This window comes from Oreochromis aureus, linkage group 15, assembly GCF_013358895.1.
Source record: "Oreochromis aureus strain Israel breed Guangdong linkage group 15, ZZ_aureus, whole genome shotgun sequence".
In the NCBI taxonomy this organism is placed as follows: domain Eukaryota; kingdom Metazoa; phylum Chordata; class Actinopteri; order Cichliformes; family Cichlidae; genus Oreochromis; species Oreochromis aureus.
This window is the reverse complement of record NC_052956.1, coordinates 1179902-1206823: the sequence shown is the minus strand read 5'-3', so window position 1 is coordinate 1206823 and position 26922 is coordinate 1179902. Positions and strand designations below refer to the sequence as shown.

Genomic DNA, 26922 nt, shown 5'->3' with positions numbered 1-26922 from the left:
CACAGTCATCTCGTTGCCCATCGCCTTATAGATATTAATCGGTGTCCAATTCTATATCTAGATATCTATATAAATAATTAAAATATAAACTTTTTAAAAGGATATCAATCTGTAGCTTGTAAAAGTGGTTTTTAAACACTTGGTATGTTAATAATGTTAAAGCAACAGTTTCCAACACCACAAGGACGATGATGTAAATGTTTTACAGGGACAAACATGAAACATTTCCAAGACATGTTCCTTTTTAATAAAATGTTACAGAAACACCAAAATGGAACTAATTAAAAAGGGAAGCAAAACCATGACTCATGTGCACTGAACGTTAATATTTATTGTGCCAACAGAAATTTGCTCCAACTTGTGGATTAACACCAAATACAGATTTTTTTCCATGCATTTCACAACAGCCACTGAAACCAGAGCAAATAAACTAAAGACTCAAACATCTAAAGAATTGTTTGGCAGTTTATCAAAACAAACTCCTCATGTTTTATCAACTATTACCATACAAAGACTTTTAGCTTCGTGGCTGTTTGTTTTTAGAGGAACAATGAAATAAGCAGATCAAAGGGTATGAGCGATAGGACGATAACACACAAAGAAGCCAAAACAATAACAACACTGGCATTGGGCACTTAAAATGAACACAGAGAAAATGAACTGAACCTATCTGAAACAACACAAAACAATATGCAGTTACAGTAATCTTCTATTTAACATCCCAAAAAAGAAAAAAAAAAAAAAAAAAAGGCAGTCACTCTTCCGGCTGCTGCTCAGCAGGCAGATTATCAGCAGAACCATCACTGATAATTAGCTTTGACAGCTGGATTGCTAAAAGGAAGCAGCAAGAAAGCATTAGTCAGCAAATACGGCTTTTTTGTTTCCTCCTCCTTTCAATGGTAACGTCATACATCGACATCATAACTCATAACTTCAGAACAGACAGACAGGTATCTGTATCTGCCCATGTTCCAGAAAGCAGGTTTAGTGGAAACTCTGAGATGAAGAAACTCTGAAAGAACGCCAACTTCAGCTCTGAGTCAGTTACAAGAGCAGCAGTGTGTGAAGCTAACCTGCACCGGGACAGGTTTTCTTCAACACGCCCCGAGTTTCTGTCAGTTTTAATTCTTCATTCATACAGTTGATAAAGATTTGATATCTTTTAAAAGACTCAAAGTTTCTTTTAAGATGGCTGCTTTCATAATCAGTTGTTAATGCAGGGACTGAGAGCAATCACTCAACACTGCAGATTCACTATCACAGAATAAAAATCTAGAATCTACAACTGTGTGAAAAACAAATTTGTCACAGGACTCTTACAAACCTGAGAAACCTTAAATCCACCATCACATCTCTATAAGAGCAAAGGTTTGAGCTACATCTCAGCCTCAGTAAAGTTAGAGTTCATGACAGTAAAACTAGAAAAACACTGAATAAGTAGGAATTATTTGGAATGGCTGCCAGGGGAAAGCCTCTGGCAGCACAACTTCGGTTTGCAAAGTTGCATCTGACTTTGGGCTGTTACATCACAAACACCCCATACAAACTGTCACAGTGGTGGAAGGCTGAGGACTTGGGCTTGTTTTGCAGCCACGTGACCTGGACACTTTGTACTCATTGAGTCAACCAAACTTAAGCTCGACTAGAATAATAAAACAGCAGCAAACCTCCAACACAACGGCAGAAAAAGAAAAGAATCACAGTGTTGAAATGGCCAGACCTCAACACAGCTGCAAACCTCAATGAACTGAAGCTTTGTTTTGAAGAAGAGTGAGCCAACATTTCTGCCACAGTGTGTGAGTGTGTCACAGACAAAATGATTGCTTCAAGTAACTGCTGCTGAAAACTGGTTCAACAAGCTGCTCTGGCTGAGTTCTGCTGATGTTTTAAATGCTGCCTTATTTGAAATTTGAATCTCAACAACTTTGCCGCTGCAGATCACCGAGATTAATGTCTGATATCACAGAGAAATCATTCTTTAAAGGAAAAAAACAACAACAACAAAAAAAAAAACCCAAAAAACACACCCTTCAGTTTGGGCCACATAAGGTTGCTGTCATGTACACTCCCGTTGGGTTACTGCTCAACACTTCATTTGAAAAGAATCTAGGCCTAAAGCCTCATCTACCAATATACACAAAAGCCAAGTGTAAAAGTTGACTGAAGAGGCTGAATAAAATCTCTTTTCTATTCATCGAACATATATTGATATTTCAGCTCTCCTGTTTTTTTGTCTGTTGCCATTGGAAATTCTGGTATCGAGCTCCACTGAGTTGACTGCACCATCAGAGCTGTGTTAGGATTCAAGGTTAGACTCACGAGTTTGTTACACCTGCTTTCTGAAACATCACTCAGCTCCACATTCGTGGTTATTTATTATATTTTAATATGAGCATCAAAGAAGTTGAGGGGACAACAAGGTGTTTAGACATGTTTGCAGAATAAGAAGCACCCAATGACAGGCTCTTCATTTCTATTACTACTTCCTACTCCAATGGTTACATTGTATGAATGCTGTTGTTCCACCTGACCTGATTATTCTGAAGAACAAAACTTACCAAAACGGTCCTAAGGAGAAGGCAGTTCATCTGTCGGCACACTGTCATCAAAACTCTGGAAATGTTCAGAAGTTAAAATGCTGAATGAAAAAAACGTAATGCGTGTTTGGTATTCTTTAGGCTAACATGAGTGTCATCTAGATCAGCGGTCCCCAACCTTTTTTGCGCCACAGACCGGTTTATGGCCGACAATATTTTCACGGACCGGCAATGAGGTGTCGCGGATGAATACAACAAAATAAAACTAGTGCCGGTACCGAAAAAAAGAAGATTTATTCATAACACACGTGAAAAGACCCAGGAAAACCGAGTTAACGATAAAAACGATAACAAAATAACGTTGAAAACCGATAAAAACCCTGAAAACCATACATTTCACACCTGAGCCTCAACTCTCGCGGCCCGGTACCAAACGACTCACGGACCGGTACCGGTCCGAGGCCCGGGGGTTGGGGACCGCTGATCTAGATATGTCGGTGGTACAGTGAAGAGCATGTGCATAAGCAGTGTGCACTGAACATACTGTCAAATATCCAACAGAAAATGTAAGCACTTGCCGTCATGTGAAAAAAAAAAATTTCACAGCACTCGTGCAGAAAAATGAAGCACACCTCATGATTGGACATCTTGTAGAACAACAGTTATCATCAGCAGCAAATCATTTTCTGTACGAGTAGGAGTCTCAGTATCAGAGAAGGATCCACTCGTCTTTGCTTCAGTTCACTGAGGTTTGTTGGCCGCTCTCCTAAGTCTCAGCACAGCATTGTAACCGGGCTGAGGTCTGGACTTTACCTGTTATTTCTTTTGCAGATCTGCTGCTGTGCGTAGGGATCATTGTCCTGTTGCATGATCTGATTTAAACCAAGCTTCAGCTGGTGGACAGACAGCCTCACATTTGGCTTTAGAATATTTTTATATACAGAGAAGTGCCAAAACTCCTGCTTTTACAGAGGTGCTCACACCTGAAGATAATCAGTTAATAAAGTGCATTTGAACATTAGCACCTGGCTGCTACTTAATTAATAAGGATGCAGTAATAGTGTTCTTAGAAATGTGTAGAGTCCTGTGAAAACTTCTCCACATGACCGCAGAAGTGTAGAAATACACGACAAGTTAGATACGTAAATGTTGCTCCCCCTGTTAGGTGGCCATATTAGTACTTGTCAGTGTCATTAAATACATTTTTGTGTTTAAGATTGCTACTGCTGCTCTGTTAAAAGCATCATAAACTGCAAAAAAACACAAACCAAAAAAACAACTTTCCAGGAACATCCATAGCCTAAGGTCAGTGACTCATCAACCATGTGATATTTATGACAGATGTCTTTTAGGGACAGTCCTAAAACATAAAATATCAATTTAGACTTTAAACTGAATTCATTCATTTTTACCTTTCTTACCTCATTTTGTTGGGAAGGTGGATGCTCCTGCAGCTCACACTCCTCCGTCAACATTTCAGCTTCCTCTTTTAGATCTGAAAAACAAGAATACATGAGTATAATGAAGAGTGTTTCTTGATGCACGTTTATGTTTGTGAAATTAAATAATAAAAATACTTTTCCTTTCTAAATGACAAAAATACATACACACTGCAAATAAAGGCTTACAACAAGTATGGTCCTAGTTTAAATGAATGAGGTCAGTGTATGTCTGTGCAGTCTGTGTCAGACTGTATTTTCTCATCTTGGCTCCATACGATGTTATTGAGAGGGGGTATCCATGCTGTGGTCACCTCAGACACACAGCCCTTGCTGTGGGTACAGAGGGTCCACTCAACTGCTGATGAAACCTTCTGTTTGAAATGAGCAGGTGTAGTAGCTACAGTGGCTTGTTTCAGACAGTGTATGAACTGTGGAGCAACACCAAGGCTCAGTGCAGGATACACAACCTATACAAAGCTGTAAATGAGCTCTTTAATTTAAAAAGTACCTCTACAGACGTCTGTCAAACAGATCTCTCCAACAAGACAGGTCACCTCTTCAACCAGGCTATTCTGCACAGCAATACAAACAGTGTGTATAGTCTCTTCAGAGATACAATGTTACATTTAAACCTCAAATTGGAAAAATATGCATTACCAAATCTGAAGATTTAATAGCTGTAGAGGTCTGTGGCTCAGCATCAGATTGTAAAGCTGCAACAGAAAATATACAGGAAATGAAGCCCTATGCTTGTTATGTAATCAGATCTGATATTTAAAAAGCCAAGATGACACACCAGAAAGTGTATCCTCACGAAGACACAACGTCTCATCTTCGGTTATCGAGTCGTCCTGAAACAAAAAGATCACATTCATCACTTTAAAGCCTGCTCCAACAAACATAAGCAGCTCATGTTCAGTTTAACGTCTGCTACATTTTCACTGATTCTTTCAGATTCATTTCAAGTGATATGAAGTTTCTTTGCTGGCCAAGTACATTTTATATGTGCAAGTTGTTAATCCTGGTCTCATTTAATGAATTTAGGGCAATTTTAATTGATCTGGATGCAGTTGTTTCAAGCTGCATGTTTTGCCTGAATATTATTACCTTATTCCTGGTAGCAGACAAGCACTTTTACTGTTTTTTTGTTTTTTTCAATTGACACCAAAGTTTACAAATGTTATTGGTTTCTGTTTTATTTTCATTTATATTGCCTCTACTTAACCGGTCTGCGATTTTGATGTGTGTGCAACTAAATTTATGGAAATTGTGATCACCCTGCTCTTTGTTCACCAAGATAATCTCATTAAGGGGTCTTAACAAAGAAAGCTGATAACCATACCCGTTATTCTCCAACTGGGGTTTTCGGTTTTGTCGAACCAGCTAATGCAAACAAAGCCTGGCTGTGTTAAACTTGGTTTGTACTATACCCCTCTGACGTTCATACCCCGCTAGGAGTAGTAGTAGTCCATGGTCCTCGATCCTCTAGGGCAACATCACCACCTTCCACGGTGTTCCCTGAAGGAGTTTCTGTTAAAGTAATAACACTTCATATGAATGTTACATCCTCAGCTCATGTTTCATTTCATTCTATCATAAACAGAGTTTCGGCAACAAAGAGAACAAAGTGTGGGCATCTCTCATCAAGCCATTAATCAATAACTTGTGCAGACATAACCTGCTACACAGCAGATTACATTTAAATGAGAGATCAACAAGGACAAAAACACCTCCTACCACAGCCGATGTGTTCCAGTCTTTGTCTTTAATTCATCATTTTATTGTATTTTTCTTCATGCTGGCTAAAAGAAAATTTGGCTGTCTGATGCTCCAAGAACAAATAGTTATCTTGGTACAACTCCTTAAAAATGTTATCTAGTATCTCTCTTTCTGGTACACCTATTTTTAATAGCAACCTCTATTATGTGGTCCTTATATTGTAGTTTGCTCATTGTTTGTAAAATATGACCTCTGCTGCCAGTAGACCCCTGCATCTGTCCAGCTGTCAGAGACTGCAATCATGCACTTGTTGCATGCACTGCATTATAGGCTGCTGGTTAAAATTTATCCTCATATTTTTTATATATTAATATTGTAATAAGAAGTTTGCAGTGTCACGTGTTGTATAACTCGGTATTAACAATGACTCACCAAGTGATCCATTCTGGACCTACAAAAGAAGAAGTTGTACTACTTTATTGTCAAGAAATACAAAGACACAAGAAATAAAGTGTTCTACAGGGTATGTGTCAGTATGGGTCAGACAAATTCACCTGTGAAAAGCCTAATCACGTAGGAGCTATACAGCTGCAAGACATTGTTGTTTAGTTACTCTGAAAACCAACAGAAACAAATTACCATTTCCTCTGCTGTCACACAGCTCAGACAATCTTCACCATCACCACTCGGCTGTTTTTGCTCTGCAGTAAAAACAACAACAACATACATTATCAAAAAAAAAAAAAAAAGAGGACTTCACAGAGAAACTGAATATTACTCAGAAGCAGTGAGCTGCACACTCCCTGATCTGAAGTCTGATACCTGTGCAGACATCTGTTACGCAAGCCTCTTCAATACAACAGGTCACTTCTTCAATCTCATCGCCCTAAAAAAATAACAAAGTAATCTTAGTGATTAAAATATTTGCAGTCTAATTTTACACTTCTGTAGTTTCAAATCCATTTCTGCATGCGAGTATATTTTGTAACCTGCTTGTTTTCCGTAGCAAATCCCAAATCAAAACCTGTGCTTTTTAACATACTTTTAAAATAGAAATTCAGAACAATGTTGAAATTATGTGTTACACTTGGGATTTTTCAAATTAGAGACTACACGATGAATATAAAAACTGCACATGGCAAAAAATAAATACATTTTAAAAAGCCAATCTGAAGACATCACTTTGATGTGTTGTTCAATATTTACTGTGCAATATATCGCAAGCCATGCATCCCATGAAATGATTGCAGATTTTGTTTGTTTTTTGCCTTAGTCCATCTATAGTAGGATAATTACCAACTACTGTAAGAGCCAGCTTGCTTTCAAGGTGAACACAATTTTATAGTTGGTCAATGTATTCTGTGCACTGTCACCACAATATCATTTTTTATTTTATTTTATTTTTAAATACATGAGCAGTTATACAGGGAGTGCAGAATTATTAGGCAAATGAGTATTTTGTCCACATCATCCTCTTCATGCATGCTGTCTTACTCCAAGCTGTATAGGCTCGAAAGCCTACTACCAATTAAGCATATTAGGTGATGTGCATCTCTGTAATGAGAAGGGGTGTGGTCTAATGACATCAACACCCTATATCAGGTGTGCATAATTATTAGGCAACTTCCTTTCCTTTGGCAAAATGGGTCAAAAGAAGGACTTGACAGGCTCAGAAAAGTCAAAAATAGTGAGATATCTTGCAGAGGGATGCAGCAGTCTTAAAATTGCAAAGCTTCTGAAGCGTGATCATCGAACAATCAAGCGTTTCATTCAAAATAGTCAACAGGGTCGCAAGAAGCGTGTGGAAAAACCAAGGCGCAAAATAACTGCCCATGAACTGAGAAAAGTCAAGCGTGCAGCTGCCAAGATGCCACTTGCCACCAGTTTGGCCATATTTCAGAGCTGCAACATCACTGGAGTGCCCAAAAGCACAAGGTGTGCAATACTCAGAGACATGGCCAAGGTAAGAAAGGCTGAAAGACGACCACCACTGAACAAGACACACAAGCTGAAACGTCAAGACTGGGCCAAGAAATATCTCAAGACTGATTTTTCTAAGGTTTTATGGACTGATGAAATGAGAGTGAGTCTTGATGGGCCAGATGGATGGGCCCGTGGCTGGATTGGTAAGGGCAGAGAGCTCCAGTCCGACTCAGACGCAGCAAGGTGGAGGTGGAGTACTGGTTTGGGCTGGTATCATCAAAGATGAGCTTGTGGGGCCTTTTCGGGTTGAGGATGGAGTCAAGCTCAACTCCCAGTCCTACTGCCAGTTTCTGGAAGACACCTTCTTCAAGCAGTGGTACAGGAAGAAGTCTGCATCCTTCAAGAAAAACATGATTTTCATGCAGGACAATGCTCCATCACACGCGTCCAAGTACTCCACAGCGTGGCTGGCAAGAAAGGGTATAAAAGAAGAAAAACTAATGACATGGCCTCCTTGTTCACCTGATCTGAACCCCATTGAGAACCTGTGGTCCATCATCAAATGTGAGATTTACAAGGGGGGAAAACAGTACACCTCTCTGAACAGTGTCTGGGAGGCTGTGGTTGCTGCTGCACGCAATGTTGATGGTGAACAGATCAAAACACTGACAGAATCCATGGATGGCAGGCTTTTGAGTGTCCTTGCAAAGAAAGGTGGCTATATTGGTCGCTGATTTGTTTTTGTTTTGTTTTTGAATGTCAGAAATGTATATTTGTGAATGTGGAGATGTTATATTGGTTTCACTGGTAAAAATAAATAATTGAAATGGGTATATATTTGTTTTTGTTAAGTTGCCTAATAATTATGCACAGTAATAGTCACCTGCACACACAGATATCCCCTAAAATAGCTAAAACTAAAAGCAAACTAAAACTACTTCCAAAAACATTCAGCTTTGATATTAATGAGTTTTTTGGGTTCATTGAGAACATGGTTGTTGTTCAATAATAAAATTATTCCTCAAAAATACAACTTGCCTAATAATTCTGCACTCCCTGTATGTCCCTAGTGGGACAATGCATCACCACTTAAAAGGCAGTTACTGGCAGTCAGAAGACAACCGCAGATACAGACACACTCCACTATCTAGTTACCTTCTCCAGCGAGGACACAGTGTACGTCAGGGGCTCACTGGCAGCTTCGTCAGTGTCTGCCAGATCCAAACATAGACAAGCCGGAAAGAGTTTTAAATGGGGAATGATAGCTTACTTGCTTAAAAAAATAACCACATCACTGCCATATCTATACTATATTGCCAAAAAGTATTCACTCATCTGCCTTCACCAACATATGAACTTAAGTTGCATCCCAATCTTAATCCAAAGGATTTAATATAATGTCCGGCTACCCTTTGCTTGCAGCTAAAACAGCTCTTCCATCTCTTCTACCACAAGGTTTAGGAGTATGTTTATGTTCTAGAGTCTAGTGGCAGCATGCTTTACACCACTGCATCCAAGGACCTCTGCACCTCAGCATCTGCTGGCCCTGCTATGCAATTTTATGTGACCTACCACTGAGCTGCAGTAGCTGAGCTGCTGTCATTTCCAATCACTTCTACTTCGTATTAATACTTAGTGAGGAAATTTCACAACTGAACTTGTTCCACAGGTGGCATCCTAACACAGTAACACACTGGAATTCACTGAGCTCCTGAGAGCGGCCCATTCCTTCACAAATATTTGCAGAAGCAGTCTGCATGCCTAGATGCTTAATTCTATACGCATGTGACCATGGAAGTGATTGGAACACTGAAATTCACTGATTTGGATGGGTGAGTGAATACTTTTGGCAATATGGTGTACTGTTATTTTCATGCGAGGTTCATGTTTGCAGCCTTGCATTTGAACTTAACATGTAAATATGAAATCTGGCAAAATCTCATCAAACCTGAATTTGGAATGCTGAGATGAACCAAGGACTCCTCATCGCTCACTGAGTCACTCTGAAATAGAGCAGATTAACTTTCGCTCACCTGAGAGTTCAGGATGGGACTATATCAGTGTAGTATGAGCATTTTACCCTTAGTCACCAAAACAGTAAATAATCAATCTGATATTTACTAATCATGACAAAAGCAGAACTGCTTAACATCTATACGAATATTACGGTATATCCTTGTCCCCAGCATACCTCAGCTTGTGTGGTAGCACATGAAACCTCTTGCTGACACATGCAATCTCCGGCCTCACTTTCTGGTTCTTTGGGAGCACCTGTGTGGACAATTGCACCCATTTATGCCCCCTCATCAGCCTGAGACATTTCTCAATACGAGTACTTGTTAGTACTTGTGTTCTTTTGAAACATCATCAGTCGTGTTTTCTCTCATCAGTAAAACCATAACAAACGTTCACACCTTATACTGAACTGAATCAATTTCAGATTTAGTCTTCTATAGTCTTATGAAATGTAGTCAACTAAAACTACACTAAAACTAAAAGCATTTAAATCCTTAAATTATGTCTAAACCTTAATATTTCAAAAGACTATGACTTAAACTAAATCAACGCTGTAACTGTGGCAGTCAGCTGGCAAAATTACAGAAAGTAACCCTGTTGTTTTTTCATTCCTGCATGCACCTGGCCCTTTCACTTTAAGCCTTTCATAATGAAAACCAAAACCACCATTTCAAGAGTTGGATGACAAAATAGGAAGCACTCACTGCACAACTGCTCCTCGGGAGGCAAAAGGGAGGGCAGCACTAATTTAGTCGGAATCTGAAGAAAAGAACAAAGTAAACAAAATGATGTCCTTGTCAGTGTTCTAATAATTTAATCCAATCCAATCTCTTGTGCTGTCATTTCTTGTACCTGTTTTGAGACTTCAGTTCCTAGATCAGTACTTTCCATTAGACTAACAGCGCTCCGCGGAACCTTGCGAAAAATGGAAGATACCAATACGTACGTATGTGATCAGCAATTTTAAATTACAGAATGACGCTTTAAAGTAGGGCTGTGCGATATGACCAAAATCTCATATCCTGATATAAGACATTTCTCATCCCGATAATGATATATATCACAATATAGTGCATTTTCTGTAAATTCCATGAATCTTGTGTAATTCGACTTTTGTGAAGTGTTTTCAGTGAGTGTGAATATTTATTACACGGCGTGCTGCGAGGAAAAGCCTGTTCTAACGTTTGAGTCTAAGGTGTATTTTGAGCACCTGGCGGCTCTTTTTTGCTTCTCATCCCTAAACTCTCTCCATACTCTTTCACGTGATTCTTGCGTAGGTGGTAGAAGAGGTTTGTGTTTGAGTCTGAGATGGGGACCGGTTTGCAGCATAATTTGCATCGTACAGTTTTCTGGTCCGTGTCAGACTTTTCCTAACCAAACCATGTCCATGCTACAGAGATAGCCCCTTGTTTAGAAATAAGGTCCTCAATTTGTTTTGACTGGTCCTTCTGTTTGGAGCCAACTGGTTCTGCCTCATCATCACCAGCCATGCTGGTATTCTCTGTGCCCGCATGGTGGCCATCCAAACGATGAAAAAAAAAAAAAATATTGCTGTAAATAGTGTATTTTGCGACACCACGAAACAAACAATAGTGTATAATATGAAACGATAGATGTTTTAATTTTATCATCCAATATATTTCATCATATCGCACAGTCCTACTTTTACGGCTTTTAAAAAGATCATCAGTTTATTTCGACATAATTAAGTTGAATCTACCAATTTCACTGCTGTCCTACGGTTCAGGGAAGTACCACTTCCTACAGAAGCTGTCATTCCATCTTGGTTTTTGGCTGGATCTGGAAATAGAAAAAGGAAAATGCAAAACATATGAAATCATTAACTTGCATAATAACTGACAACATGTGAGACTCAACTCTGAGTCCATCAGATTCCAGCAAGCAAATTTAATGTTATTACACAGGTATTTTTCCAGAATGACATTGCATTCATTATGATTTGAGCAGATTTGCCAAGTATGAACTCAACCACATTGTGTACTAACAAGGAGAAAAACATTTTTAAAAACAAAAATTAAGCTCTTTCTTACCAGAAACATTCGTGATGTCAGAGCTGTAGGAAACTGCGTTCATCTCTTCAAGTAGAGATTCCTTGTCAGATTTTGCAGTTCTCTCTAGGTCATCTGTTGTCTCTAAAAGGTTCTCATCCACTGGAGAACTTGAGACGTTGGTTCCAAGAGGGTCCATTACCAAGGCTTGCTCCTCTTCAGTGTCTTTGATAGTGTCCTCCATGTTGAAGTTCATAGTCAAAACATTTTTGTCTTTGTCATCTTGGTTATCAAGTGGAGATAATATACTTTCATCTATACCACTATTGCCAGGAAACCTCTCCTTGATTAATATTGCAGAGGCTTGGACTTCGATGTTCTCTGTGGAAACACTTTCTTCTTGGATCCCAAAAAACTGAAGATGAACTGAATCTTTAGAGGACTTTGGAGTACTTAATTTTTGTACCTCATCTTCTGTGCAAGGCTCAAACTGATCAGTGCTGAGCTCATCACTGTTGTCTTTCTCAAAGTGGATATGAGATTTGTCTACTTCCTGGGTTTTGGGATTCTCTACTTGATCGTCAGGTACCACAGACTCATTTACAGTTGAGTCAGTCTGCACTGATGCTTCATCTGAATCAGGCAGTCCATCTGCTTTCGCTTTACTTTCCGTTATGAAGCTCTTCCACCAGGTTTTCATCAACTCGTTGATCACCTGACCTTCGCATTCCACCTGCACAAAGATTGTTCCTGTAGCTCTTGCTAGTTTTGTGACAGTCAACTGCAACAGTTTGACATCTATAAGTGCAGACAATTCAACCTTTGCTCCACTTTCCCAATATCCACATAAAGCATCAAAGCCTTCAAGCTCACACAAAAATGCCTGTGGTGGAATCTTCAACAAGCAAGGTGGCATTTCTCTCACATCTGTTATGCTGACTCTAGCCTTGTTTCCATAGTCCAAAAAGAAAACAGAGAGCTCACCCTCATTTTTGTCAATGACCTCTGCACGATACCAAAACTCATCATCTAAAAAGCGAGCAATACATAGACTTCCAGGAACGAGAGCATCTGGATCAATATAGTTCTGACCTGTTGAATTCTCAACTTCTGAGAGACCTAATAAGATCTCATCATGTTCTTCTGAACTAGCAGACTGACACCAGAAAGTCTGATCATCATTTATAACTGTGACATAGGCTTCCAATTTATGCCCCTCAAAAAGGTCTTCCAGAAAGTTATGTGGGGAGCAGTGGCTCAGCACTGATCTCTCTGGCACTTCTCTGATATCAGACACCTGGGATGGCTCTTCCTTTGCTTGCTCAAGTTTCTCTGAAGTGATTTCAGGATCTGCAGTAGGCACTTTATACGTAACCTTCACACCATTGTCTTCAAGGTTAACTTCCCACACAGACCCAATCTTCCTGACAAACTGGCACTTGAACACTTTTTCTCCACTACTAGAAATCTTTTCTTTGAAAGTTGACACCACATCTGGATCAACTACAACCTCTTCCCCAAGACCAGCAGCATCACTCAGCATACAGTGTGTGCTGTACATCGGCAGCTGCAAGAAATTCTTGTGGAGTCTGCCCATCTTGGAAAGTGGAGTCATGGCTGTATTGCCAAAATCAACAAACTCAATGAGAGCCATTGCATCACCGTGAAGTTCTCTTACAACTGCTCGGTACCATGAGGAATCATCTGTGAACTGTGCTTGAACAAGGTCATCTGGACGCACATCTTTGAGCCCGTTGGTTTCTGCAGTTGAACTGGGGTCATTGAGCTTTTCTACCAGGGAATATATATGATCCTCATCGCTTACACACTGCACGTGGAAACTTACTGGGCTGTTGCAATGTGACACGTAGACATCTGCTACCATACCAGGTGTGATAAAATTTGAGGGCAAGTCTGAAAGTTTAGGAAGCTTTTCAGCATTACTTTCCTTTTGGGATTCTGTGCCATTTACTGTTGACTTGAGTTTCTTGGCATCTGTTGGAAGATCTGAAGATCTGACATTGCCACCAGCAGATGACTCCCTTTGCTGTGGAGGTGTGTACAACTCTAGTCGCGGACTCTTGATCCTTTGACCATTTTCATGAACTGACTTTGTTGTTTTGTTCCAAAGGTTCATTTCGTTAGATTTCCCATCATCCCTTAAAGTAAAAGGAGGTTTTGAAGCAGAGAAACTGTTTTTCTTCAGGAACTGTGTGTTATCTTCCATTTTTGTGGTGCGTTTTGTCTTTTGCGAATAACTCTGTGAAGCCTCAAAAGCTCTCCAACCATGGCAGACAACCTGGCTTTCTGTGTGCATCTCAATATGAAACTTTTTCTTGAGCTTTGAATTGATCTGAGTGTTTCCAAGATAGAGCTCAACTAGGACTTTCCCATCAGGTTCTCTGGCTACTACTAGCGCTCGGAATTTGCATTCTGTTGCAGTTGTCTCAAACCAGCTGTTCACCTCACTGGAAACATTAGCAGGAACATCAGAAAGACCACACACTACTGCTTGCACAGGCACAGACATGATGTCATTTGCCTCTCTGGGAACTGGGAGCAAGTCAGATTTATCTACTTCAATAGTGTCCCCGTAATCCACAAAGTGAACCAGGAGTGCTGGCTTTGTGGCCTTGATCTGCCCTCTGTACCACTGCCCATCAGTATATCTTGCAAAGCACAGAGTTCCAAAGACTGCTGGAAGCTTTACATTCTCAAGCTGACGACAAAAACTGCTCACTTTCATCTTGAGGTCATTTATCACATCAGCATTCTTTTCAAGCTGGCAGTAGAACTGACTGACATTGTTCACACATGTCACTGTGACCTCTTCCTCCATCCCAGTTTTGACATTGTGTGTTGAGTAATAGTATGTATCCAGACGAAAAGATGGTCCCGTAGCTTTTTTGGGAGGTGTACTTTTCATGACATTTACCACACTAGTGCAAATACTCTCAAATGGAGTTTCTAGATCCACAATGTTGAAAACAATCTTCTGCTCACTGCACATGACAGCATATATGGTGCATTTCAGAATCACAAAGTTGGAAGCAGCCGAGTCCACAAAGTTTTTAAACCTTTCTACTGCCTCTTCGCTCCACTCAGTTACAGCAGATGTAGGGTCAATGGGATTTAACAGACTGCATCGAAAAGCCTGACCATGCAGAGTAAGAAATTCTGGGCTGATTCTCCTCAGGTCTTGGAAGGAGACTGTCTCTGTCTGGCCATAGTCAACAAACAACACATCCACATGAGTTTCATGTTTATGAATCACAAGGGCCCTGTACCACAATCCGTTACCAGGGTGACGAGCAACACAAGCCATTTCGACATTTGGCTGAAACTCACTGCCTGCATAGTGTGCCTGTATGTCATCCATGAGCAATTTCAAGAGTCCTGCATTATAAACTAGCTGGCACCAAAAGTCATTTGGGCTTTCAATGAAGGACACATTGACATCAAGGACACTTCCGATGGGAAACATGTGTTCCTTAAAGGTAGCCATTCTTCCTTCTTTCTGGCTAAGGCCAATTATGTTTTGGACCTGGAGAGCCAATCCAGTGTCCCTATTCCCACATGGTGGGCTGGCATCTGGATATTGTGTGGGAGGCGTAATAGCAGGATGCATTGTGTTTTTGCACTGCCCTGGTTTGTCAGCCTTTTCAGCAAGACCAGAATTACACAACAGTGTACTGACTTGTTGTTCTCCCTCTGCTTTAGGATCTGTCAGATGGACAACATAGCCACTATCATATTTGGCCAGTACATGGACTTTTAGTTCTTTATCGGTTACTGCTTTTCTGAAAAAGACAGAGGCACTCTGACTCCATCTCCCATCTTTAGGTCCGACACCAGCCAGAGTACATTTTAGTGCCAACCGTGGCAGCTTTTTGAACTCAGCAGGAAGTATCCTGAGGTTTCTCCTATCAACCACTTCTGTATTTCCATAATCAACAAAGAATACCTCGACTTGTGTCTCACCAACTTTAGTCACAGTTGCTCTGTAGAAATCACCATCTGCTGCTTTGGCTGCACAGTAGAGTCCAACAGTTGGAATTCTAACAGATCCTTTATTCACAGAATCTTTGTACAGTTGGCAGACAGTATCCATTAATTCATTCAACTGCTTTGTATAGTTTTGCGTTTGGATGTAAAACTCTGATGGGTTTGTTACATGCTGAACAACTGCCACATGTGAAGAGTTTAGCAGAAGAACTTCAGCAGGCACCCTCTCTGCAACTGCTTTCCCTTCTTTTTCTTCCATAACTTCTCCAGGAGTTAGCATTTTTCTTTCTTGCTGGGCTGGATGCGGTTGCCTGTGTGCTGTGTTGAGGATAGCATAATCTCCCAGTGTTTTTTCACAGTCCAGCAAACAGCCCTGTTTGGAACCAAACAAGATGTTCATGTTTGTATTGTCATCCCCATAAAGAGTGACATAGTGAACACCCTCTGAGATGCTTTGGTACTCAAATTTGGCAATCATCGTCTTGTACAGCAGGAGAGACTTGAGGTAGTCAATTTGGGTGGTTGTCCATCCTACCCCTTTGTCAATAACTCCATGGAGAGAGCAGATGTAAGTGACAACTGGCATCCTAAAGAACTCTGCAGCCAGTGACCTTACATTGTCCACTTTAACAAACTCTTTGGTTCCACTGTCAACATTCAATACTTCCACCACGTTACTGGTTGGAAATACCTGCTGTAGAACAGAGCGGTACCATTTGCCATCACTTCCCCTTGCAGAACATGGAAACCCAATCATTTCTGGGCCTATAATGCAATTGGGCATTCTCCCTTCGCAACTCTGTGTAAGTTGATCAGACAGTTTCTTCAGCTCTTGAGAGAAGACCTTTAACTGGCAAAAAATCCTCTGTGGATTTGTCACTTCTGTTACAACGACAGTCTCTACAGTTCCTCCCTGTAGCTCTGGGTACATGAACACCCCTTGCTTGTGCAGTTGTTCAACAGGTCCCACGGACAGCCGTTTGATCTCTGGAGAAACCTCAGCTCCACTATGGGACTGCACTGACTTTAGGACAAAGTCCTGGAAGATGTTTGGGGATAGTTTCTTGGCAAATCCCATCTCATACATTTGTTTGGATATGCAAGGTATGTGCAGGAGGAATGTTCTGTTCAGGACTAGTACTTCCTGCACATGTGCTGACACACACTTCCCAGGAAGAGATTTCAGAAATTCAAGAGCCACTGGGGACCATTTGTTCTCAAGTGACAGTGGTAGCACGTTAGCTAGCACACAAAACTCCACTTCAGGAGGCAGTTGGAAATGCTCCTTTTTACCCCATGCAAGCCTACTTGTGATGGCACGGCATGTTGTTCCTTTGTCAATGAGAAACACTGTGTATTTCGAGCCATTACTTGAGACTATGCGAGCCCTATACCAAATACTCTCAATCTGAACCAAGCACTGGTCACCAGGTTTTCCTTCCAGTTCTTGAAAAGTGTCCCCAGGGGACTGAATGTCTTTGGCTAGACGTTCATACTCTGCAGTCCTCTCCAGGCTAAATTTTCCCCAGAATTCCACAAGTACACAAAAGGGATGCACGTGGACCCTGGATATGAGAACAGTTACATCTGATCCTCGTGTAGGGAGTCCTAAGATTGATGACATTTTGGCAGTTTCATCAAATCTAGCTACCCATAATTTGTCACCTCTCAACACCGCTGCATGAGGATCTGGATCTTATCTGGAAAACACAAGAACATGCATGCATACACACACACACACACACACACACACACACACACACACACACACACACACACACAAATGTAACAACCAGTGGTTTAAATTTAACGTTGCCTCATTTGAGTTATCACATTCACAAGATTCTTAGAAAACTTGACCTCTGACCTTGAGATTAAAGTCACTGAGATTTGAACTTCTCCAAGATTTTTAGGAGATACATACATGGTATGAGTTTCAGAATCCTACATTGCCCCATTCTTGAGTTATTGCATTCACAAACTTGTGTCCACAGCGTGGTTATATCACCCACCCCTAATTTATGTAGTAGAGCAGCGGTCCCCAACCTTTTTTGCCCCACGGACTGTTTAATGTCCGACAATATTTTCACGGACCGGCCTTTAAGGTGTAGCGGATAAATAAAACAAAATAAAATTATATGACCAAAACAAAAACTGTAGTATTTTGTAAATATAATAATACATGTGAATTCACTGTATAATTGTGTAACTTTATTAGCAGCGTCCTCCTGAAATGCGCCAACAACATTTAGAGTAACATCCTCCTCTCTGCCCCTTAATCCTCTCTGGTCACTATAGTAACACCTAAATATTTCTTTCAAAATAAGACACAACTACAACACGGGAAAAGACAGAGTTAATGATAAAAACCCTGAAAACCATACATTTCACACCCGAGCCTCAACTCTCGCGGCCCGATACCGGTCCATGGCCCAGGGGTTAATGGTCACAGACACAGCTGCCTGTTCTTACTGGTTAACATAGACATGCTGCTTACTTTTCACCTTGTTTGTTTATATACTTCTATCACAAAAAGAGAGAAAGGTATTCAGGCTCAGCTAGTTCAGCACAAGAAAAAGTAATATCTTATAAGTCATCAGTAACTGCATTTGTACATTAATTAAAAGAAAGTTTAACTGGCTAGTATTACTGTTAGCAAAAAGCAAGAGCAGCAGTGTTTAAATATGTAATTAACCAGTTGCATACATCACTAATCCTGATAATCAAATTATATAATTAATGTCCGCACTAATCCGTTGGCAGCAACGGCATTCAAGTTAACTTGAACTAAACTGAAAACTCAAACAAGTTGTGAAAAACATGTTAACCAGAATAAAAACAGACAATAATGTACGTACAAAAAGTGTACAAAAAGAAGCTGCATCTAGCTGAATACTGCAGGCTTTTAGTATTCTTATTTTAGAAAGCGATAACCAACACTCCCCCCCCCCATGTCTGTGTTAGCTTGCTCAACAAAACTGAAAAGGCCCGTCAGATATAATTGACATGGTATCACAATGGAGGTTTGCCTTTTCATTTAACTTATTTTGATATCAGGTGATATCAGGTTTTCGTTCTGGTCGTGGAACACAGGATCAGCTCTTCATCCTCTCAAGGATACTTGAGGGTGCGTGGGAGTTTGCTCAACCAGTCTACATGTGTTTTGTGGACTTGGAGAAGGCATTCAACCATGTCCGTCGGGGTGTCCTGTGGGGGGTGCTCCGGGAGTAAGGGGGTGTCTGGCCCATTGCTATGGGCCATTCAGTCCTTATACAACCGTTGCAAGAGCTTGGTCTGCATAGCTGGCAATAAGTCGGGCTCATTTCTGGTGGGTTACGGGCTCCACCAGGGCTGCCCTTTGTCACCGATTATGTTTATAATTTTTATGGACAGAATTTCTGGGCGTAGCCAAGTGGCGGAAGGCTTTCACTTGGGTGGTCTCAGAATCTCATCTCTGCTTTTTGCATATGATGTGGTTCTGTTGGCTTCATCAGGTGATGGCCCCCAGCTCGCCTTGGAACGGTTCACAGCAGAGTGTGAAGCGGTGGGAATGAGAATCAGCACCTCCAAATCTAAGGCCATGGTCCTCAGCCGCAAAAAGGGTGGAGTGCCCACTCTGGGTCAGGGACGAGTTCCTGCCCCAAGTGGAGGAGTTTAAGTATCTCAGGGTCTTGTTCACAAGTGTCGGGAGAAGGGAGTGGGAGATCGACAGACTGTTTGGTGCTGCGGCCGCAGTGATGCGGACGCTGTACCAGTCTGTTGTGGTGAAGAGGGAGCGGAGTGTAAAAGCGAAGCTCTCAATTTACCGGTCGATCTAGGTCTGTCCCCCACCTATGGTCACGAGCTGTGGGTAGTGACCGAAAGAACGAGATTGCGGATACAAGAGGCGGAAATGGGCTTCCTCTGAAGGGTGGCTGGCCTCTCCCTTAGAGATAGGGTGAGAAGTTCGGCCATCCGGGAGGGGCTCAGAGTAGAGCCGGTGCTCCTTCACATCGAAAGGAGCCAGTTGACGTGGTTTGGGCATCTGACAAGGATGCCTCCTGGGTGCGGTGTTCCGGGCATGTCCCACCTGGAGGAGGCCCCGGGGCAGACCCAGGACACGCTGGAGAGATTATCTCTCTCGGCTGGCCTGGGAACGCCTAGGTGTTTCCTCAGACAAGCTGGAGGAGGTGGCTGGGGAGAGGGAGTTCTGGGCTTCTCTGCTTGGGCTGCTGCCCCCGAGACCCGGCCCCACATAAGCGGAAGAAAATGGATGGATGGATGGATGGATGGATTATTTTGGTATCATTTAACTGTTCTGTACAGAACAACCTGGAGAAGTCCCTACTACAAAGGAACAGTGTTCAAAGCTCTGGAAAGAGGATTTATAAAAAAAATTTTAAAAAGATATATTGGCAAAACACTGCATTAATCTTGTTAATGTATATATAGTATATAATAAAATGTATTTATTTTCCCACCAAGTCCTGCAGTTTATTTAGATGAAAATTACATGCGACATTTAACTGATTTCAACACTACAGTTGAACAGCAGGTGTTCACAGTCACAGTCAAATGCAGGAAATCTAATTAATTGATTGACAAACTATTCTTTACAATTAAGGCTACATCCACAGATACACGGATATTTTTGAAAACACGGATTTTTTATATGCGTTTGCACCTTTCGCCCACACCTTAACGGCGTTTTCGATCACTGAAAACAGAGATTTTTAAAAACTCCTGCCAGGGTGGAGGTTTTCGAAAAATCTGTTTTCGCGTTTACGTGTGAACGAGGAAAACAGAGATTCAGTCACACAACGTGGAAGGTGTGCGCGTTTTTTGAAGTGACGCTGTGCACCACGTTATTGTTCACCTGAGATAAATTTCTACAATGGCGGATAGAGACAAAATACTGTTGCTGTTAATCTGACTATCGGCAGTTTTTCCACGCTTACATATACACATGCAGTTACTGTCCCTCCATTTAGAAAGACAGAAGCGTCAGAGTGAATTTCTCCATTCAACACAGACGGTCTCACAACATAAATCCCTATGTCGTCGTGGATTTTGAATAAATTACTTTTTTTTAAATTAAAATCTATGTATGCTGTATACATTTTGTTTATTCCCAAGTTGTGAGTCTACACCAGCCAAAATACTCTTTTTGGTTATTAGCGTTTGAAATGATAAAGGCACTTGAAAAGTAACACAAAATTAGCTGCCTTTCCAGCCCTACTTCCTTCTGCTGTTTTAATAAGGTATGGTTAAAGAGGCTGCACATGTTAAAAGCATTCCTTCAGAAAAGAATCTACACACCCTGGCCATTTCATTAGGTACACCTTGCTAGTAGTGAATTAAACCCAATTTTGCCTTGAGTCTACAAAGTGCTAGAAACAATCTTCAGAGATTTAGGTCCATATTAACATTACAGCATCACACAGTTCCTGCATATCTATCAGGTGTAGACCCATGATGCAAATTTCAGACTCCACCACATCCCAAAGGTGCTCAATAGGGCCAAATTCTGGCCATTTGCATACAGCATCTGATCTTCTCCTCCTCTACACCTAGATTCTGTGTTCTGCAGATAAAGGCTTACTCGTTATTCTTCACACAAGACTGCGATTTGCCGGGGACAGAGCCTTAGGTGCTGCCGCTCCCACTCTCTGAAACAGGCACACCTCTTAGATGCACATTGCCAAGTCTCTGGAAGTTCTCAGAACAGTTGAAACCCCAGCTATTCACTCAATGAATAGCTTTGACTTTTGTGTGTAAAGCAAGCTCGGGTTTATTAAAAGATGCTATATAATCTGCTTAGGGCTGCCACAAACGATTATTTTGATAGTCGACTAGTCACCGATTATTTTTGCGATTAGTCGACTAATCGGATCATGCATCCATTGGACGTAAAACGTACAGCTTATTGCACCAGCAGCATCTGCTCTTATATAACATTAGCTTACAGTTTTAAGTGTTTAGGGTATGTGCTAACTAAAAATAAAGACAAGATGATAGTTTATTAAATTTAATGAGATTTACAGATTGTTTCGGTAAAGTTTAATAAACTCCTTGCTATCTAAAATATAACGGGACACCGGAGTATATTCTCGAACATCTCACACTTCTGATAACCAGTTGTCTGCTTGACGTTTATTCAGTCGTGTATAAACTATAACTTTAATCTCAGCCAAACCGATTTACTCAGGAACAAATAAAATACTCAAAAAAAAGGCCAAACAATAACATTTTTAAGTTATCTAACTGACTTATATATGTTTAACCTGAGTAGCGAAAGACAGTGGTGGGTTTGAAAACGATTTGCCGGGAGTCCGGTGTTCTCACGGGCTCTAGTGAGCCTTGCCCCGGCTAGCTATCGAGCTAGTGGGTAACAGACGTCTCCGAAAACGCCGGAGCGCTTTTGAAAATATGCAGTGTCTTGATAAACTGAGCAAATATTTGAGGTTTACACAGCTACATTCTCGCCTGAAAATATGTTAAACGTTTATTTTGTGACCCAGAAAGATTAATAAGAGTAATATTAAAACTAACTAGCTGCCGCCATTGTTGAAAACTGAGCAGGGCCGCTATGAATTCTGGGACACTGCTGCTTCTTCTTCTTCGAGTGTAACGGCAGCTGGCATCCTTGTACATGCAGTGCTGCCATCTTCTGTTTCAGTCCGTTATTACACTCTTAAATCCTACTACTTATTCCTGCGTCTTTTGTGATCTTACAAAGTTTCAAACGATGCGTCGACAGTCGACAGTCGTCGACGATTTTGATAGTCGACGTAATCGTGACTAGTCGACTAATCGTGGCAGCCCTAAATCTGCTAGAGGTGGGAATCACCATACATCCCACGATACGATACTATCACAATACTTACCGCACGATACGATATTATTGCAGTTTTTTAAAATATTTTGCGATATTCAGATTCTGTACATAAAGGTAAACTTTATCAATATTCATTTTATCTAATAGCAAAGTCTCACACTCAGTCTTTCTCTCATTTCAGTCAGTTTTATTGTTGACAAACTGAACGGTTTGTATTACGGTCTAGTCCAACTTAACTGAATGCAACCATCTGGTACAATTATGGCTATTCTGAACTATGCAATTTGTGAAAACTATGCAGCCACTTCAGCAACTGAAGAATTTGAAAGTAAATTAAAATAAAATATTATTTTACATTAAATAAAAAAGTTTTAAACTTAATTAAAATAAAACATGTCTTAAATTAAAATAAGCAAACTGTCATGTTTATTGCTGCCATAAAAAAAAAGTTAAACACATTTGGACAGTGAAGGAATGTCAGGATTCTTGCTCAGAAAAAGGAGCTAATCAACATGCTCTGAAGTCAGAGGATGTTGATCAGCTCCACAAAAACTTTTGTAACAAAATATCGATTTCTGCTGTCCCTGTATCGATACATTATTAGCAAACAAAATATCACGATACTACACAGTATCGATTTTTTCCCCCACCTCTATAATCTGCCTTATTATTGTTTTTGTTTTACGTAGTAACATTCTCATGTTGAAGAAACCAGTGTAACGTGAGCCAAAACTCAGAAGGGATGGACATGGTCAGAAGCAACAGCTCAGTTGGGTCCAAAGTATGCTTTCTACTTGCCACACCATTACACCACCAGCAACACAATGACCGAGACTGTCGGAGCCGGGGCTCGAACCGGCAACCTTCCGATTACAAGACGAACTGCAAACTCTTGAGCCACGATCGACACACACACACACACACACACACACACACACACACACACACACACACACACACACACACACACACACACACACACACACACACACACACACCTCTCTGTCTAAGTTTTTCCAATCTTGTTCTGTCCAATTGCCATGTAAAGTGTATTCTCAGTTTCCTGTTCTGGTTGTAATGAGTGGTTGAGTTACTGTTCCCTTCCTATGAGCTCTGACATCAACAAGGCATTTTCATCCAAAGAACTCCCAGTCACTTTATTTTCTCTCTTTTTTGGATCATTCTCTGTAAACCGTGAAGATGACTATGTGGGAAAATCCCAACAAATCAGCTTTTTCTGAATTACCCAAACCAGCCCATCTGGCACCAACAACTATGAAATGTTCTGAGACGCTTAGGTCACATTAATTCCTTATTCTGGTGCTTCACTTGAACTTTAGCAGACTGTCTTGATTGTATCCTTCATGCTAGAGCTGGGCGATAAAACGATAATGATATGTATTGCGAAAAAACTTTTTCTCGATAGAAAAATTAAACTATTGTGATAGGCCTCATCTCTCTTGTCCTCTTAAAAAAAGAAAAAAAGAACAGCCAATCCAAATTAAGTAGCGCAGAGCCGAACCAATCACAGCCGCAGCGTCACGTCACGTGACTTGTTATGTACAGCACAAGCGCCAAGGCGCACATGCGTATTTGTTTTTGCAGCCGTGCAGCCCGGGTAATGAAGGAAATGAGTTTGCCGACTAGAGAAAAATCAACCGAGAGCGTGAGCGAAGGTTACCGAAGAAAAAACAGATGATGGTTCCAATGCTGGAGAGCTTGTCGAACGGAAGGGCCACAGAAGTTCCGTAGTGTGAAGGTATTTCGGCTATTTCAAGTCTGACAAAAAACAGAGTAGCGCGCACTGTAAATTGTGCCGAAAGCAAGTCTGGAAATACAATAAAGCGGTGCATGCTCAATCTCTGACTGAAAGCGCTAATTCGTCATTCGGCTTTTGTCAGACTAAAGTAACTGGTAAAACTGTTTGAAAAGCTAAGCTATACAACAAGGAGAGATTGAGAATTTCCTTTTAGTTCTCAGTTTATTTGATATTGACAAAAGTTAGTCAATTTTGTCTGTTCTTCTGTAAAACGACCTAAGATTTATTTTTAGAATTAATATTTTGTTTCTAAGTGGAATTGACAATTTAATAGTCTGCTTTGTTTGTTCTATTTTGAAACTTAAACGCTTTAGCGGCTGCCTTTTGTGTAGTTTGCAATATTTGCCTTTATTTATCTGAAACTGAAGTCTCATGTTCCTTAAGTACATCTACCCTGTTGAACTTATTATGGGAAATAAATATTTTAATTAAAACAAGCTGCTAATTATTTCACATTTTACTTGTGAGCAACGGCACATTTAAATCTTACAAATATAGTTATTTGGCTTATATCGTGATATATATCGTTATCGCCTGAAATGAAAAAAACATATCGTGATATGAAAAAAAATCTTATATTGCCCAGCTCTACTTCATGCCTAAAAGCACAGAATTACTACCATGTGACTGCCTGATTAGACTGACTGTAAAAATGCACGCTTTCTAACAGTAAAAGTTTGGCTTTCGGCTCTACTCACCCAGCTAACCCTATTAATTTTATTTCTTGATATACCCCTTAAAGGGGACATGAAAAACTACACATATAAAGGCTAATTTACATCATTGAACCCTGCTCTCAAAAACTGACATAGATGTAACTGTCTGTGAAGATGGATTTTAAAAAATAAGTGCTTAAAGTTACATTTTTTAAAACGTTTTTAGTGCCATCTTCTGTCAGTATGGAACATGCCGTCATGTGGTTGACTGGTTGTGGCTAATAGACTTACATTAGTTTATGTTAGCTAAATAGTGAAAAATCAATAACTCAGAGAAAAATAAGGAAACTAAAACTAAAAATCTGTTAAAGGGGATCACTTTTGTGCTGTCACTGGCTGCAAGGAGACCTTTGATTTTCCCCGAATCCTCTCACTGACTGGATTACTTCATATTAGAAGTGAAGAAAAGTGAAGGCCAAATGTAAGTGAAGGACAACATAACGTGGAGAAGTGCTTACAAACTCTAACATTAGGTAACAGATGGATTTTCCCATATGAGTACAGCTAGTCAAACAGCCAAAGTATATTCTCCGTTTCTTAACATCATTGTTGCAGCCAGTGACAGCAAAAAAGTGATCACTCAAACTGACTTTTAGTTTTAGTGTCGTTATTTTCCTCTGAGATTTGGTCACTAGTTAGTTAACATAAACTAATGTAATTCTATTAGCCTCAACCAACCACATTAGGTCACATTCCATACTGACGGAAGATGGCGCAAAACATATTTTCAAGACTTTAGGCACTTGACACTCACATCTATGTCAGTTTTTGATAGCAGGGCTCAATGATGTAAATTAGGTTTTATATGTAGAGTTTCATGCCCCTTTAAGTAGAGTTTATGTAAAAACACAATGACTGCTCCTTACCAACCACCAAGGAACGTATGAGCTCCAATGTCAGAGAAAACCGTTACTAATACCTGTAAAAACTCTCAATGATGCAGTAGGAAAAACTATGGTCGTATTGTGGCTTTCATCCTTGACTTAAGCACATTTATCTTGGTAGCTACGGTAATTACATTCGTTTGTGTGACCCGCAAAGACCCGCTCTGCGGAGAACTTCATAGGCATACATTAAATTACTGGGTTGCAGTGATGATAAGTAAATGTGTCCAACAGTGGGGTCAAGTAAAGCCTCAACTGTCTAAATAGCAGGAACTTTTTCTTTTTTTCACGACAAGATTTAACTTCCAAATTTTAAATATATTTTTCAATTATTTTAAATATTTTAAGCGAGGGGGAAAACCACACACAGCTTATCACAGAAATGTTTGACAGCATCTTGAAATTAGCACTATTAGCACAACCCTATCACTTAGTTATTGTCTTTTCTGACAGTCCAGTCAAGTGTCAGAAAACAACATTATTTAAAACCTATCATATTAACAACTTATTTTAATGCTAACTTTCCTTACCCTATTATCACACGTTACTTCAATAACGTAAAAGCTAGCACAATGTCAGGTACTAAGTTAATAAGCGAGGGCTCATTTTTATGATGATTGTCCCTCAGTTTAAAAGCACACAGACTTACAGTAGCAAACCAGGCAGGATTTAGTACATAACTTACCGTTTTTACACCTGAAGATCCCGCCGAGTGTTCCGGAAGTACCGTCGACGTTAGCTCCCAGAAGACCTAGCCTAGCCAAAAAAAAAAAAACGCCCGTAGCCCCAGCGGCGCTAAACTTCTCCTCACCTAAACTTCGCAGATTTAACCCAGTGAGCGAAATGTTAGTCAGGCTCTGTGTTTTTATCGTATCGTGTAATTTGTCCACTACTTTTAAAGACTGTTTTTCGTGGTAACAAAATCATCGAACTCCACAGCAACTCGACGGCCGATTACCGTTAACAAGTCCAACTCCCAACCACGCGCGTGCCCAAAGTCGTTTCCCTCCTCTACCTCCCACCCGGAACTGTTAT

The 26922-nt window shown here is 40.5% G+C and overlaps 1 protein-coding gene across 3 annotated transcripts; it reads right to left on the bottom strand.

Annotated features, from left to right (window-relative positions):
- Positions 1-311: 311 nt before the first annotated feature.
- On the bottom strand, positions 312-26922 carry tdrd6 (tudor domain containing 6). Of its 3 annotated transcripts, none has more exons than XM_031740817.2 (18): positions 26573-26922; positions 11689-17351; positions 11358-11437; positions 10490-10552; positions 10342-10396; positions 9813-9892; positions 9570-9624; positions 8777-8832; positions 6521-6584; positions 6338-6399; positions 6131-6149; positions 5427-5509; positions 4776-4830; positions 4637-4692; positions 4488-4551; positions 3950-4032; positions 2559-2613; positions 312-831 (listed from the first exon to the last, which is right to left on the bottom strand). In XM_031740817.2, the coding sequence occupies exons 2-17, from the start codon at positions 17273-17275 to the stop codon at positions 2569-2571; spliced, it is 6507 nt and encodes a 2168-aa protein (XP_031596677.1). In that variant the 5' UTR covers positions 17276-17351; positions 26573-26922; the 3' UTR covers positions 312-831; positions 2559-2568. The 3 variants fall into 3 exon arrangements, with proteins under 3 accessions (XP_031596677.1, XP_031596678.1, XP_031596679.1); XM_031740818.2 differs by having other exon boundaries at positions 3959-4032; XM_031740819.2 differs by lacking the exon at positions 2559-2613 and having other exon boundaries at positions 3959-4032.